The sequence below is a fragment of the Culex quinquefasciatus genome, chromosome 1 (assembly GCF_015732765.1).
Source record: "Culex quinquefasciatus strain JHB chromosome 1, VPISU_Cqui_1.0_pri_paternal, whole genome shotgun sequence".
NCBI classification, from domain to species: Eukaryota; Metazoa; Arthropoda; class Insecta; order Diptera; family Culicidae; genus Culex; species Culex quinquefasciatus.
Window position 1 is genome coordinate 37,289,920 of NC_051861.1, and position 13,308 is coordinate 37,303,227.

The 13,308-nt window shown below is 37.3% G+C and overlaps 1 protein-coding gene across 13 annotated transcripts in view; it reads right to left on the minus strand.

Annotated features, from left to right (window-relative positions):
• LOC6035079 (tolloid-like protein 2) overlaps positions 1–13,308 on the minus strand; it is a 331,983-nt gene that overhangs the window by 4,717 nt on the left and 313,958 nt on the right. For 8 of the 13 annotated variants that reach the window (XM_038256540.1, XM_038256514.1, XM_038256531.1 and 5 more), the window contains 3 exons: positions 7,053–7,222; positions 6,810–6,993; positions 1,272–1,457 (listed from right to left, as the gene is read on the minus strand). In XM_038256540.1, coding sequence (XP_038112468.1) covers positions 1,272–1,457; positions 6,810–6,993; positions 7,053–7,222 — 540 coding nt within the window. Of the gene's footprint in view, positions 1–1,271; positions 1,458–2,297; positions 2,349–3,119; positions 3,330–6,798; positions 6,994–7,052; positions 7,223–13,308 lie in introns of those variants that run through there. The other 5 variants (XR_005277619.1, XR_005277617.1, XM_038256543.1 and 2 more) reach the window with 5 other exon arrangements.

Genomic DNA, 13,308 nt, shown 5'->3' on the forward strand with positions numbered 1-13,308 from the left:
AAAAAAAATAAAATTCGTACAGTGGTTAAAATTTCTAAAAATCCAAATCAATCTTAAAACTCCTAAAATTTTTAAAAAATTTAAAACTTTTGAAATTAAAAAAAAAAACATTTGTACATTCCTTACACTCCTAAAACTCTTAACATTGCTAAAATTCCTTAAATTCTTAAAATTCCTAAAATTATTCAAACTCCTAAAATTTCTAAGATTTTTTTAAATTCCTTAAATTCCTAAAATTTTAAAAATTCCAAAAATATTCAAAATATCTTAATTTCCTAAAATTTTCAAAATTAATAAAATTACTCCTACACCACGGTTTCCGGCCAGTTCTTAATATTTTCCTTCAGTTCTAAAAATTCCTAAAATTAAAAAAAATCCAAAAATTTCTAAAAAGTTTAATTTTTTTTTAAATCCCAAAAATTAAAAAAAAATCATACATTCCTAACACTCTTTTTCGAAAAAAAAAACACTTTTTCTAAAATTCCTAAAATTGCTAAAATTACTAAAATTATTGAAATTAAAAAAAAAATCCAGAAATTTCTTAGATTTCTTAAATTCCTTAAAGCCCTAAAATTTCTAAAATTCTCAAATTACCTTAATTTCCTAAAATTTCCAAAAATCATAAAATTGAAAATAAAATCTTAAAATTCTAAAAATTTCTAAAATACAAAAATATCTTAAACTGCCTAAAATTCTTAAAATTCCTTAAATTTATTGAAATTCTTAATATTCCGACAGTTCTTATAATTAAAAAAAAAAAAAAACAATAGGAGCGGCCGTAGCTGACTGGTAACGGTATTCGAAGCACGAACAAAGTTTTCAAATCCCATGGAATGTTTTTGAAAAACGTACCATGCAATTTGAACACCTTCTTCGTGGTTCCCATTTTCATGAACGCATGTTCACGATTTTGGGAACCCTTTTTCTCCGTGCACCGGGAGTTGAGTGTATTGGTCCGACTCAAATAGGTCTCTAGATTTTGATTTTTTGAGAATTTTTAAAGTTTTAAACTTTTGCATTTTTTTTTAATTTTTCGATTTTGTGAATTTTTGTAATAGTTTTTGAATATTTGAACTGTTATATTTCTTAATTGTAAAATTTTGAGTTCAAACGTTCGATTTTTATATCTTCAATAAAATATTTTAATAGCATCTTCAAGGAATAAGTTCGATCATCAGACAAAATTTTCACACCAAAAACGTCAAACGCAACTGTCAAACTGACAGCAGCAGCTGCTGCCGTCACGTCACACCAATCTCACTAATACTCACTGATGCCGGTCGCGCTGGTCGTCGAGTCGTAGTGGGCGGCGTTCCTATGCAGCCCCAGCTGTCTGTGATGTCTGCGTTTTCTTTTTCGATGACAGAGAGTGCAGAGGAGACAGATTAGGCACAAGGCGGCGGCTATGCAGGATATTATTAGAGCGCCGTGATCCTCGTCGGGAACCAGGATGGTGCCTGCGGGTATGGTTTCGACGGGTGTAGATTCGCGGTTCCAACCAGAGCGCAAGCAAGGGGTGTTAGTATGGGGTGGGGTAGGGTGAGAACAATAGGTAGATGTGTTAGTACACGCTGGACGACTGACAGGTGGGCTTTGTTGTGTGCGTGTGTATTGTTAGCAGTTGGTTAATATATAAAGGCGTTGTGAGAATATGTCAGTGTGATGGTTAGTAGGCGAGTGTTGTGCTACAGTGTGACAAACAGTGGACCACGGAAAGCATGGCCAACTGTTTGCGTTAGCGTTAGAGTTTCAGCAATATATATATATATTTATTCTATGGTATGAGTCAAACGCTAATTTTGGTTCATTTTTACATAACATATCTGAACAGTATACAAAGAAACAAAAAATACTTCCGTAAAGAAAGCGAATCAGAACGTTATGAAATGATACAAGCATAAATACATCATAGATATTGTTGTCAACACTTTCGTACATTTGAAAATAACTTCAATGTAACCTATTTTGATGGCTAACGATATTGTTTTGACCATCGATTGAGCGCTAGTGATAGAAAAAAAAGGAAAAAAGAAGGGAAAGAAGCACTGAACGTTTGTATATGAGAGTGTGTTTGGCAACTGAACTCGCACGAAGAAGCGTCCCTCGAACGTTTGGTGGTATTAGTGCAATGAGACTAAAAAACTAGTTTACACATGACTACGGATGTAATGGTAACTTTAATCGCAAGCAACTTCGCACATAAAAAACGTCTATTGTTTTGTGTATTGGTGACACGACGACTTTAGTGTGCTAGTAGTGGTGGGGATGGCAAAAAAAGTGCACGGAAAAAAACTCACTTGACAGGTTGCTTTTGTTTTCGTTTACATGTTGCGGAAGCGCATGAAAACCTTTGAGTGAAAGTTTTATTTGAGCATGCAGGTGCCATTTGACAGGTGCGTAATGTTTTGGTGTACCGTCAGTCAGACATTGGGTCTGGGGGGTGAGATTGGGTCAAAGTGATTTTTTACGGATTTTACCATTTCTCAGATTCTTTTCAATGAAACTGAATTCTGTTAAAAGGGTTGTGTAGGGGACATCTTAAGATGACTTCGCTGAAAAAAATTCGTTCCTAGAACATATCCTGTTATTTTGGCAGATGTCTAAAGTTGGGGTACGTTTTTGGCCAAAAATGACCTCTCGAAAAATCATTTTTCTAATATTTTTGTTAGAATTGCTCGAAAACTACCCAAGTGTTTGAAAATCTCCACTTCAAACATTGTAGCGTGTCAATACGATTCCCTCGAACAAGAAACGCTGTTGGATGACTTGTTTTTACCATATCTTTGTATTTCAGCATCATTTTAGTTTCATTTGACCCAATGTCACCCCTCTAAGGGGTGAGATTGGGTCAATTTTCAAACAATTGGCATTTAAGGTAGTGTTCATCAAAATCGACCATATTTTGGGAAAATGTTAGTAAACTATTTAAGAACAAATCTACGTTAAAAGATTTTCGATGTTATTTAAATTGTTTTTGTTATTAAGAAATTTCGAGAGGTGTTTCGTTTTTTGACCCATAGTCACCCCCACTGACGGTATGTGTGAATATTGTGTCGATTTGTTTGGTGATAGAGGGTAGAAAAATTAAAATAAAGAAGAAACAAAAGACGTTCGCTTACGTTGCGCTAGCACGGAAGAGAGGTTGATTGTTGTCGAGGGTTGGTGTCATAGTATTGGTGTTGTTGTTGTTGTTGAATCATTTGCTCTAATAGCTATTGCTCATCGCAGAAAATCTGCGTGGTAATAGTGGTAGTGGTAGTGTAGAGTCCAGCTCAAGGTTACCACGAAGAGGTGACGAAGGTTAGGTAAGGTAACGAGTGTTGCATCACCTGGATAGTTTTTTCAAATGTAGGTTTGATTTCATTTGTTTTTTATTTGTTATGAGAGTATCAGTGAGTATAGGTTAGGTTAGTAATCAGAATAAAATAGGATTAGTATCAGCAGTAGATGGGGTTGTTGGACAAGTAGATTTGTTTTCAGAGAAGAAAATAAGAGAAGATGGAAGAAAAAAGACATGGATGAGTATTTGGCATTCGGGAGGTTTGGGATCAATATCAATTGGGGGGCTAGAATTGTAATTTAGATGGTATTGGTTGAGATGATTGGTGAACTGTTTGTCGATGGATCAGTAAATCAGTTCGTTGATGAGCTTTGATCATAAGGTCAAGCAAAACACACGCAGATCTTTTACAGGGAAACTAGAAATTTTAGAAGATGTGCAAAAAAATTTTAACTTAAGAGTTTACTTATTTTAGATAAAACAAGAGGATCGTGCTGGCTGTCAAAAACGTGCATCCAAAAGTGTGTTACCTTAGGTCCGCAGATTTCTAGTTCAGTGTTTTAGTTTATGCAATAACGGGCGATTTCGTTACTTTTTTAACATAAACGTACAAAAATTTGGAAATTTGCTACACCCAAACTGATGATTACCGTGAAATAATTAGGATGTTTTTTTTGGATAATCTTTTCCAAAGATCGTTAAATCGACGTGATCGATTTGTTGCGTTCGTTGTAGGTGATAAAAATAATTTATTTTCAGAATTCAAAATTTTTTGACAAAGAACTTAGGTCTAAGGGCTCTATTTCTGATGCGATTTGTATCACTCAACATTGTTTGTCAAACTGGTCATGTCTATAACATAATTTCATGCACTCTTTTTTAACAAAAAAAAAAAACTTTTGAGCAGTTCTCGAAGAAATTCGGAAAATATTATATTTGTATCTTTTTTTATTTGGCTCAAACTTTGTGCGGGCCACTTTGTGTCACTCATACAAGTCTCCGTACAATTTTGGCAGCTGTCCTTACAAAAATGATGTCAATATTCGAAAATCTGTAACTTTTGAATGAATTCTCTGATCAATGTGTTGTCTTCAGCAAAGTTGTAGGTAGTGATGAGGACTATTCAGAAAAAAGGTAGGGGAAAATGGGGCAAGTGTAACAAGCTAAAAAAAAGCTCGTTATAACCCACTAAAAACGTTAAAAAATCTGTCGGATTTTTTCATAATTATCTTTTACCAGGTCTTAACTAAGACTTTGATAGAACAAGTTTTTTAAAAAATCCGGTTTTTAATTGTAGTTGTAATTTTATTGAAACGATATACGTAGTGATAAACAGTAAATTTCTTGGTAAATTTTCATAATATCGCTATATTTTTCATGGACAATTTTTTAAACAATTGTGTATCAGTTTTTTGTACTTTTATGTATTTATTTCCCAATAAAACATGTTGTTGCAGCAATTCGTATTTTTTCCATACTAAAAATCCATACCTGAACAAGATTTTTTAAAAGCTCTCAACAAAAATAACCAAAAGTTAAATCATGCTTTATAATAGGTGCAAGTCATTGGCAGGGACACTACTGATCTAGGAAAAATAGCATTTTGATAAAATGAGCCTTAAAACGAACCCGAAGCCTTATTTTCTACTTTCCAAATATTATAAGAAAACAAAGGTTTCGAAAAAAACTTCATTAAACCTTATGCCCCGTGGCATTTGCGTCGTTTTGGCGTCTATGTGGCAGTAGAATCAGCTAATTACATTGAGGTTTTGCAGCGCGACTGTGTTTCAAATGTAGGTGGCGCCAAAATGGGGTTACTTGCCAAAAATCGTATTCCTTTCTGCTGGATTGAAAAACAAAATCGCTTATTTCTCTTGATTCCCTGCATCAATCTTAATGAAACTAGTTGCAAAAGACGAGAAAATTTTTTTGCTTTAAAATAATGAACATCATTTTTTGGGCGCGCAAAAATTTGTGAACTTTTTCTTTAAAAAACATGTTTTGGAACACGAAAAAATGAGTTTCCCCGTAAATATCAAAGAAATAAACAGTTATATAAATGATAACAGATGTGTTAACGTATATTCAACAATTTTCATTGATTTTTGACAGACTTTCTTGCCAAATAGTCCAAATTACTATCTTTTTCTAAATTTCCAGTTTTCTCATAGAAAAATCAAACAAATATTGGAAAGTTATACACCAAATTGTTGGAAATAATTTTTCTCATCCGAATCCGGCAAAAGTTCAATAAAAATGTTGATTTTAAAGGTTAAAACACCTTTTTTCGAAAAATCATAGGTTTACGCTATTTGTTCATAGGTGGCAGCATGTGTCTTTTAGATTTGCTGCAAATTCTCTATTGCTAGCAGCAATTCCTCATACTGGAAATAATCAAAATTGTAAAAATTACGGCCGTACGAGCGATTGTTCTTCTTGCCCCATATGGTCGTCTTGCCCCACCTTCCCCTACACGGAAAAACAGTATTTGCCGATTTTTGGATTAACCTTTTTTTTAACTTTATTTTTTCAAAATCCGATTTTTTTTTGTTTTCGAGATTTTTGATATGTTTTAGGGGACAAAATCCGGCAGATCCGGAGCCACAGAGACACGTAGACGAAATGGGCGTAATATTAAATTTTTGGCACTGTTAAAATGATAGTATTAATTTTCAAAAAGATCGGAAAATTTCACGAAAATTCCTGCAAATGTTACAGAATTTCGAATATTTACGTACCATTTTTTTAAGGACAGCTGGCAAAACTGTATGGCGCCTTATATGGGTTAACCATTGACACAAAAAAGCTTCTTTGGTCATAGGGAAGGCCCCCACAAAGTTTGAGAATTGCTCTTTTGCAGAGTTGCGATGATTCAAGGTTGTGACTTGTGACCAACGCAATATTTTGTTAATTATATTCGTACACAATATTTTTCTGCGTGCGCTCGATAACTGACAATCGAAGCACGCCGATAAACAAGAACGCGTGACGATATTTACTGTAAGATAATGCTTGTTTGGGTGTAGAAAATATTCGTGTTGGTTGAGAAAGTGCGTATCATTCAACGTTCAGATCAAACAAGTATTTTGGTTAGTATTTTTGAGGTTATGTCAGTCCAGCACAGAATATCGCAGGGAATTGTAGATTGGTGTTCATTTTAAGTATTTTTCTCTAGTCGTCTGCATTGTTTGGAGCAGTTTCGGAACGAAAAATGCTGCTTTTGTGAAAAAAATAAAAAAAAGGCAACACAAGTGGGGAGGTCCATCCGACACTTCGGACAGTTCTAGAAAGGGCGCCCAGCAGCTGCGTTTCGGCTTTTGTGAAGATGCCAAACAAAATGGTTGCGCTTTGGAACTTTCTTTCGACTTTCTTATTTTTTCTCGGTGAAACTGATTCGAAAAAACGAAACTGATTCAGAAAACGAAACACACAACGCGAGAGAAAAAAAATACTTGGAACAAAAACCGTTGAAATTATACTGCGCAAAAAAAAAATGAACTGAAATCCGTTCGACTCACTCACGACTCACAGTGCATTTCGTCGCTGTTGTCCTGGGAGCCGCAGTTCTTGACGCCGTCGCACCGGAGCCGCTCCGAGATGCAGTAGCCGGACGCGAGACACTGGAAGTGGTACGTGGACTCGCACAGCAGCGCCATCGTCGAGCTGGGGCCGCCCGGCGAGTCCTGCACCTCGGTCCAGATTATCCGGAAGCCCTAGAACCAAAGAATCAATGAATAACTGCCGGTTCGTAGCCAGAGGTGATCACCATTACCTGTGCCCCGATGGCCTTGTCCGCACTGGTGAAGCTAATCCGTGCGGTTTGGCCCTGGGTCACGTACTGCCAGTGCTCCATCGCCGGCTTCTCACCGCACATCTCGATGGGCGGCATGTCCGAGTCGGGGGACAGCCAGAGGCGCATCACGGCCGCGGCGCAGCCGCGAGCTGAAAGGGAGGAGATGGTATTGTAATGATTTGGTATTTTTTTTATTCATTCCAGAAGTTTTGGTGAAACACATTCACATTCACACGTCTCAGTGCAACAGAAGCCACAGAAGTCGGCTTGTTTGCATCGGATTTGCTGTCTCTTTCTAGCAAGGGTTTTGCAACTTATGGCTGGGCTTCAAAGGCCTGCCGCCCGATGACAACTAACATATTATTTCGCAGGGACAGTGACAGCTCGAGCTCGATCTTTTGGTACGTTCGTTTGAAGATCTTTTGTTACCTTCGATTTTTGGCTAATTTTACTAAAAAAAAGTAACTTAGCTTTTGAACACCCAATTATAGAGCTTAACTTCAGCAATTCGATGCCGGTGTGCTTTCTTGTATTAAGCTTGCTGGGATTCCTATCTAGATATTAGAAGAAAGCACACGGGCATCGAAATATGATTAGCGTTATGCTAGTAAAACCATTTCAACTGATGTTTGGCAACATTTTTTGTGGTTAATATTTTAAATTTGTTCAACATACTGTTTCTCGTACTTTTATCTATAGGCATAAAATAAAGCAAGCAAAACAATGCCAAAGGGCCGTTGTGGGTTTGTAAACAAAGAGTGTGTCTTGCTCACGCTAGAGGATGTTTACATCTGGCATGAAAGGGATACACTCTTTGTTTACAAACCCAAAACGGCCCTTTGGCATTGTTTTGCTAGAAAGGATGAATCTTGATTTTCATTCATCATGGGAATAAAATTGAAAACTTTGTTTATTTTTAGAAGATATGAGAAGAATATTGGAATTTTAAAAATCACAAAATAATTACAAGAAAATTGCTTTCACTGAAATATCTATAATTTCTTTTATGCTTTTGCATAGACAAAGCATTGAAATACTGACAACTTGATAAAGCAGCATTGATGACAAAATTGAATATGATAATGTACATAATTGAAAAGGAAGCTTGATAAAAACATATTTTTCACGAATTTTTGGATATTTCGTAATTTTTTGAAAGAATTATGACTAGTGTCATGATTTATGTTTTTTTTTGTGATCGTGAAAATTAAATTTTAAATTAATTTATTTCTAATGTTTTGCCAACCCTTTTTCTTTTCAACTTAAGATGTAGATTGATGTTTATGTTTGGCATTTTTTTAAATGAAGCAGAACCTTTTTTGAGTATTAAATATCCTGTTACAGTCAAGATTCGATTATCCGAAGGTTTGTGCGACTTCGGATAATCGAATCACAAAAAAAAGTTTTCTCGTTTTTTTTTCTTGTTTTAAACATTAAATTCGTGTTCTGCGACCCCAGTTTAGTCAAATTTTAATAGTTGGTTGCCTAAATAAAAATAAATAAAATGTATTTTTTATTAAATTTTTTGTCACCGCCATATTGGCCACCATCATTGATTGTATTTTTTAAATCACTTATCTTAATTACCGCCATCTGGGGTGAATCGGGACTACAGTCTGAATAGGGACATCAGTGTTTAGAGCACTTAAAGGTTTTATATTTGGTAATGGATGTACACATTTTGTTGGTCTGAGTCTATTCCTTCCGAAACCAACCAGAAAAATCAAAATATTGTGCTCTAACATGGTTAAAACTGCTGTCCCAATTCGCCCCAGTTGACGGTAGTCAACGAAAAAAATAACATTTTTTTCGTGATTCGATTAGCCGAAGAAAAATTTTTAAGAGGTTTTCATATAATCGATTCTGGACTGTATTGCCTAGTTCTGGAAAAGACGGGAAACATTCGGGAATTCAAAAATAAAATTATAGGAATGTATCAGGTAAATTGACCACTAGAGTAAACAAGAAAAAAATAAAATTTTGGAAAACCTCAAGAGATACCCCCTGATTCGATTGCTTATGCAAAAATAAGTAACTGCCAAGTGAGCCAAATCGGTTAGGAAAATTCGCAAAAAATGTATGACATAAAACATCGCTTCAAAATTGTCCAAGTATGAAATTCTTGTAGGAAATTCGAAACAAGACACATGGGGTGAATTGGGACAGCGGTTTTAGCCTTGTTACTGCACAATAGTTGGATATTTTTTTTTAATATATTTGGATAGAAAGGACACATAACATCAAAAATAGTGCATCGTTTTCTAAATTTCCTTATTTAGGCCCAATTCTGACTGTAGCCCAGATTCGTCACAGTTGGCGGTATATAGGTAGTATATGGGTCATTCCACCTGAAGTGTGCAAGAAAAAATGCAAATTTGAAAATTACCATCTCCGATTCTGCCCAAATTTGGCAGAGCTGTTGAGACTATCAAAACATGCAAAAATCCCGAATTTCATCCAAATCGGACCAACCCCTCCAATTTTGTACCCTCTCAAAAAATCGACTTTTTGGCGATTTTTGAGCGAAACCCCTATTTTCAAACGACGATAACTCAGGAACCACAAATCTTAGAGGGTCGGTCTTAGACTCAATTTTGAAGGAAATTGAACGTAGGATTAAAATGTGTTTTCTACCTGTATTGCGCAATTGAAAACTTTAAATGGCCGTATCTCAAAACAGCCCTATTTATTTTTTGAATTTGACCTCACCATCGTATTCCCCGTCCGATTTTACATAAGAATCACTTATCGACAAAAAGGAATATGTTTCGTTCCAGAGATATCGAATTTTAAAGTTTTGAGTATTTGAGATTACCAGAATTAGCTACACTAGCTACACTGCTAGAAGCACTAAGTCGTGCTGATCAATAACTGCTACCTGTTTTTATTGAAATAAGATTTCATCCCAAATAATCATTACCAAAATAGGCAAATATTGAATGTACAGCACTGTAGGAAACTGCTGTATAATCTTAAATTAAAAAATAGTATACAGTGAATTTGTTTGCTAGCCCAATGGATAGCCTAAGAATGGAATTCCCGCAGAGCTAGCAGGAAATTGCAATTGATCTTGTAAGTAACACTTAAGAAAAAGTGTACGATACATTATCGTGTTAAAAATTATGAATTAACATGAATAAAACTCTCGTGAAGCATGATTAAGCAAGAGGATTTCTGGAAAGTATCAAACTGAAAAATGTAAGTAAATCACAAAGATCAATCTGATTTCTTATCTGATTAAGATCAAATTCAGTTGTGTTGATTTCGACACCGTCCGAACAATAATCTTTTTTTATTGTTTGTCAATCATTTAGAAATCTTGAAAGACCATAAAGCTGCTGTCCACATGTAACAGAATTGAAAAAAATCATCAATTATTCAGATGAAACTGGCTCACAATATAAAAATCGGTTTAATATGATCAACCTTTCAACCCGTAAGGCACATTTTGGGGTTTTTGCTGAATGGCACTATTTCGCTACCGCACATGGCAATAGCTCTAGACCCCATGAGAGTTATTTCATCTATCACAGCCAGCACTACATTTGTTCTCACTTCAAATAAAAGAAATAATTTGATAAAGTGGGAAGAAATGAGGAATTAGGAAAAATATAAAAATAATAGAAAAATGATAATTTTTTGAAAATTTTAGTGTAAAAACTCTGTAGCATTTGTTAATAAATATTCAAAGTTCAAATTTTACTTAATATGGTTTAATGACACTGAGATCATGAAGATCAGTGCATTGAAAATTACCCAATAAATATTCCTTAAACAAAAAATAGATTGCTCAAGGTATTGATTATCTCAAAATCATATAAAATTATAAAAATAATTCATCTTACAGAACACCAGGTAGTAATTATTCATCAGCACGACTTATTGTTTCTAGCAGAGACGACGAGTGTAGCTAATTCAGGTAATCTCAAATACTCAAAACTTTAAAATTCGATATCTCTGGAACGAAACATATTCCTTTCTGTCGATAAGTGATTCTTATGTAAAATCGGACGGGGAATACGTTGGTGAGGTCAAATTCAAAAAATAAATAGGGCTGTTTTGAGATACGGCCATTTAAAGTTTTCATTTGCGCAATAAAGGTAGAAAACATATTTTAATCTAAATTTTGATCACAGAGATGGATTCTACGTCCAATTTCCTTCAAAATTGAGTCTAATACCGACCCTCTAGGATTCGTGGTTCCTGAGTTACCGTCGTTTGAAGATAGGGGTTTCGCTCAAAAATCGCCAAAAAGTTGATTTTTTGGGAGGGTACAAAAATGGTGGGGGTGGTCCGATTTGGATGAAATTCGGGATTTTTGCATGTTTTGATAGTCTCAACAGCTCTGCCAAATTTGGACAGAATCGGAGATGGTAATTTTCAAGTGCTGTTCTGCTTCAGATGGAATGACCCATAGGGTGGATTTTCATGGATTTTTCGATGACCGACATCGAAAGCGGCTTTCGATGCTCGTGGTCATATTTTGCCGAAAACTCATTTTTATCAATCAGGTTAAATCGCAAAATGGTTTGGATTGATATTTTATGGTAGTATAAGCACAAACAAACACATACCCATCGCCGGAAAGTTGCGAAAATGCGATTTTCCGACTTTTCATTTTCGATGCACGAGCATCTTCAGACGACCGACATCGAAAGCATACTCACGACCATGCTTTGCTAAAATGTCCGTGCATTGAAACTCGATGCTCGTCCAGTGCCTTTTTGCTCCCTCTGCGGCACCCTAGACACAAACCTAAATAACGCTTTGAAACGCTTGGTACGGGATGGGAATGAAACTTGACGAAACAAATTCTATCTGTCAAACCAGCCCTTGTCAAAAATCAAAACAGCTGATTTTGCATGGTGAAATGGAGTTAATTTTCTGGCCATTGTGGCCGGTGGACGGATTGCTTGCCTAGGTTAGCAAGAGGAACTGATCCACCGGTAGCCGGATTTCTGGAAATTGTTTTGCAGGAGGATTCCGTCCACCGTTGGACGGATTGCCAAGTTGACAAGAGGAACTTGTCCACCGGTGGATGGATTTCGGAGCATTGTTTTGCAGGAGGAATCCGTCCACCGGTGGCCGGATTTCTGGACATTGTTTTGCAGGAGGAATCCGTCCACCGGTGGTTGGATTTCAGGGCATTGTTTTGCATGAGAAATCCGTTCACCGGTGGACGGATTGCCTGGCCAAGTTGACAAGAGGAACTTGTCCACCGGTAGATGGATTTCGGGGCATTGTTTTGCAGAAGGAATCGGTCCACCGGTGGCCGGATTTCAGGGCATTGTTTTGCAGGAGGAATCCGTTCACCGGTGGACGGATTGCCTGGTCAAGTTGACAAGAGGAACTGGTCCACCGGTGGTTGGATTTCGGGGCATTGTTTTGCAGGAGGAATCCATCTACCGGTGGACGGATTTCAGGGTTTTGTTTTGCAGGAGGACGGATTGCTGGGCATTGTTTTGCAGGAGGAATCCGTCCACCGGTGGTCGGATTTCTGGACATTGTTTTGCAGGAGGAATCCGTCCACCGGTGGCCGGATTTCTGGACATTGTTTTGCAGGAGGAATCCGTCCACCGGTGGTCGGATTTCAGGGCATTGTTTTGCAGGAGGAATCCGTTCACCGGTGGACGGATTGCCTGGCCAAGTTGACAAGAGGAACTTGTCCACCGGTATATGGATTTCGGGGCATTGTTTTGCAGAAGGAATCGGTCCACCGGTGGCTGGATTTCAGGGCATTGTTTTGCAGGAGGAATCCGTTCACCGGTGGACCGGTCCACCGGTGGCCGGATTTCAGGGCATTGTTTTGCAGGAGGAATCCTTTCACCGGTGGACGGATTGCCTGGTCAAGTTGACAAGAGGAACTGGTCCACCGGTGGTTGGATTTCGGGGCATTGTTTTGCAGGAGGAATCCATCCACCGGTGGACGGATTTCAGGGTTTTGTTTTGCAGGAGGACGGATTGCTGGGCATTGTTTTGCAGGAGGAATCCGTCCACCGGTGGTCGGATTTCTGGACATTGTTTTGCAGGAGGAATCCGTCCACCGGTGGTCGGATTTCAGGGCATTGTTTTGCATGAGAAATCCGTTCACCGGTGGACGGATTGCCTGGCCAAGTTGACAAGAGGAACTTGTCCACCGGTAGATGGATTTCGGGGCATTGTTTTGCAGAAGGAATCGGTCCACCGGTGGCCGGATTTCAGGGCATTGTTTTGCAGGAGGAATCCGTTCACCGGT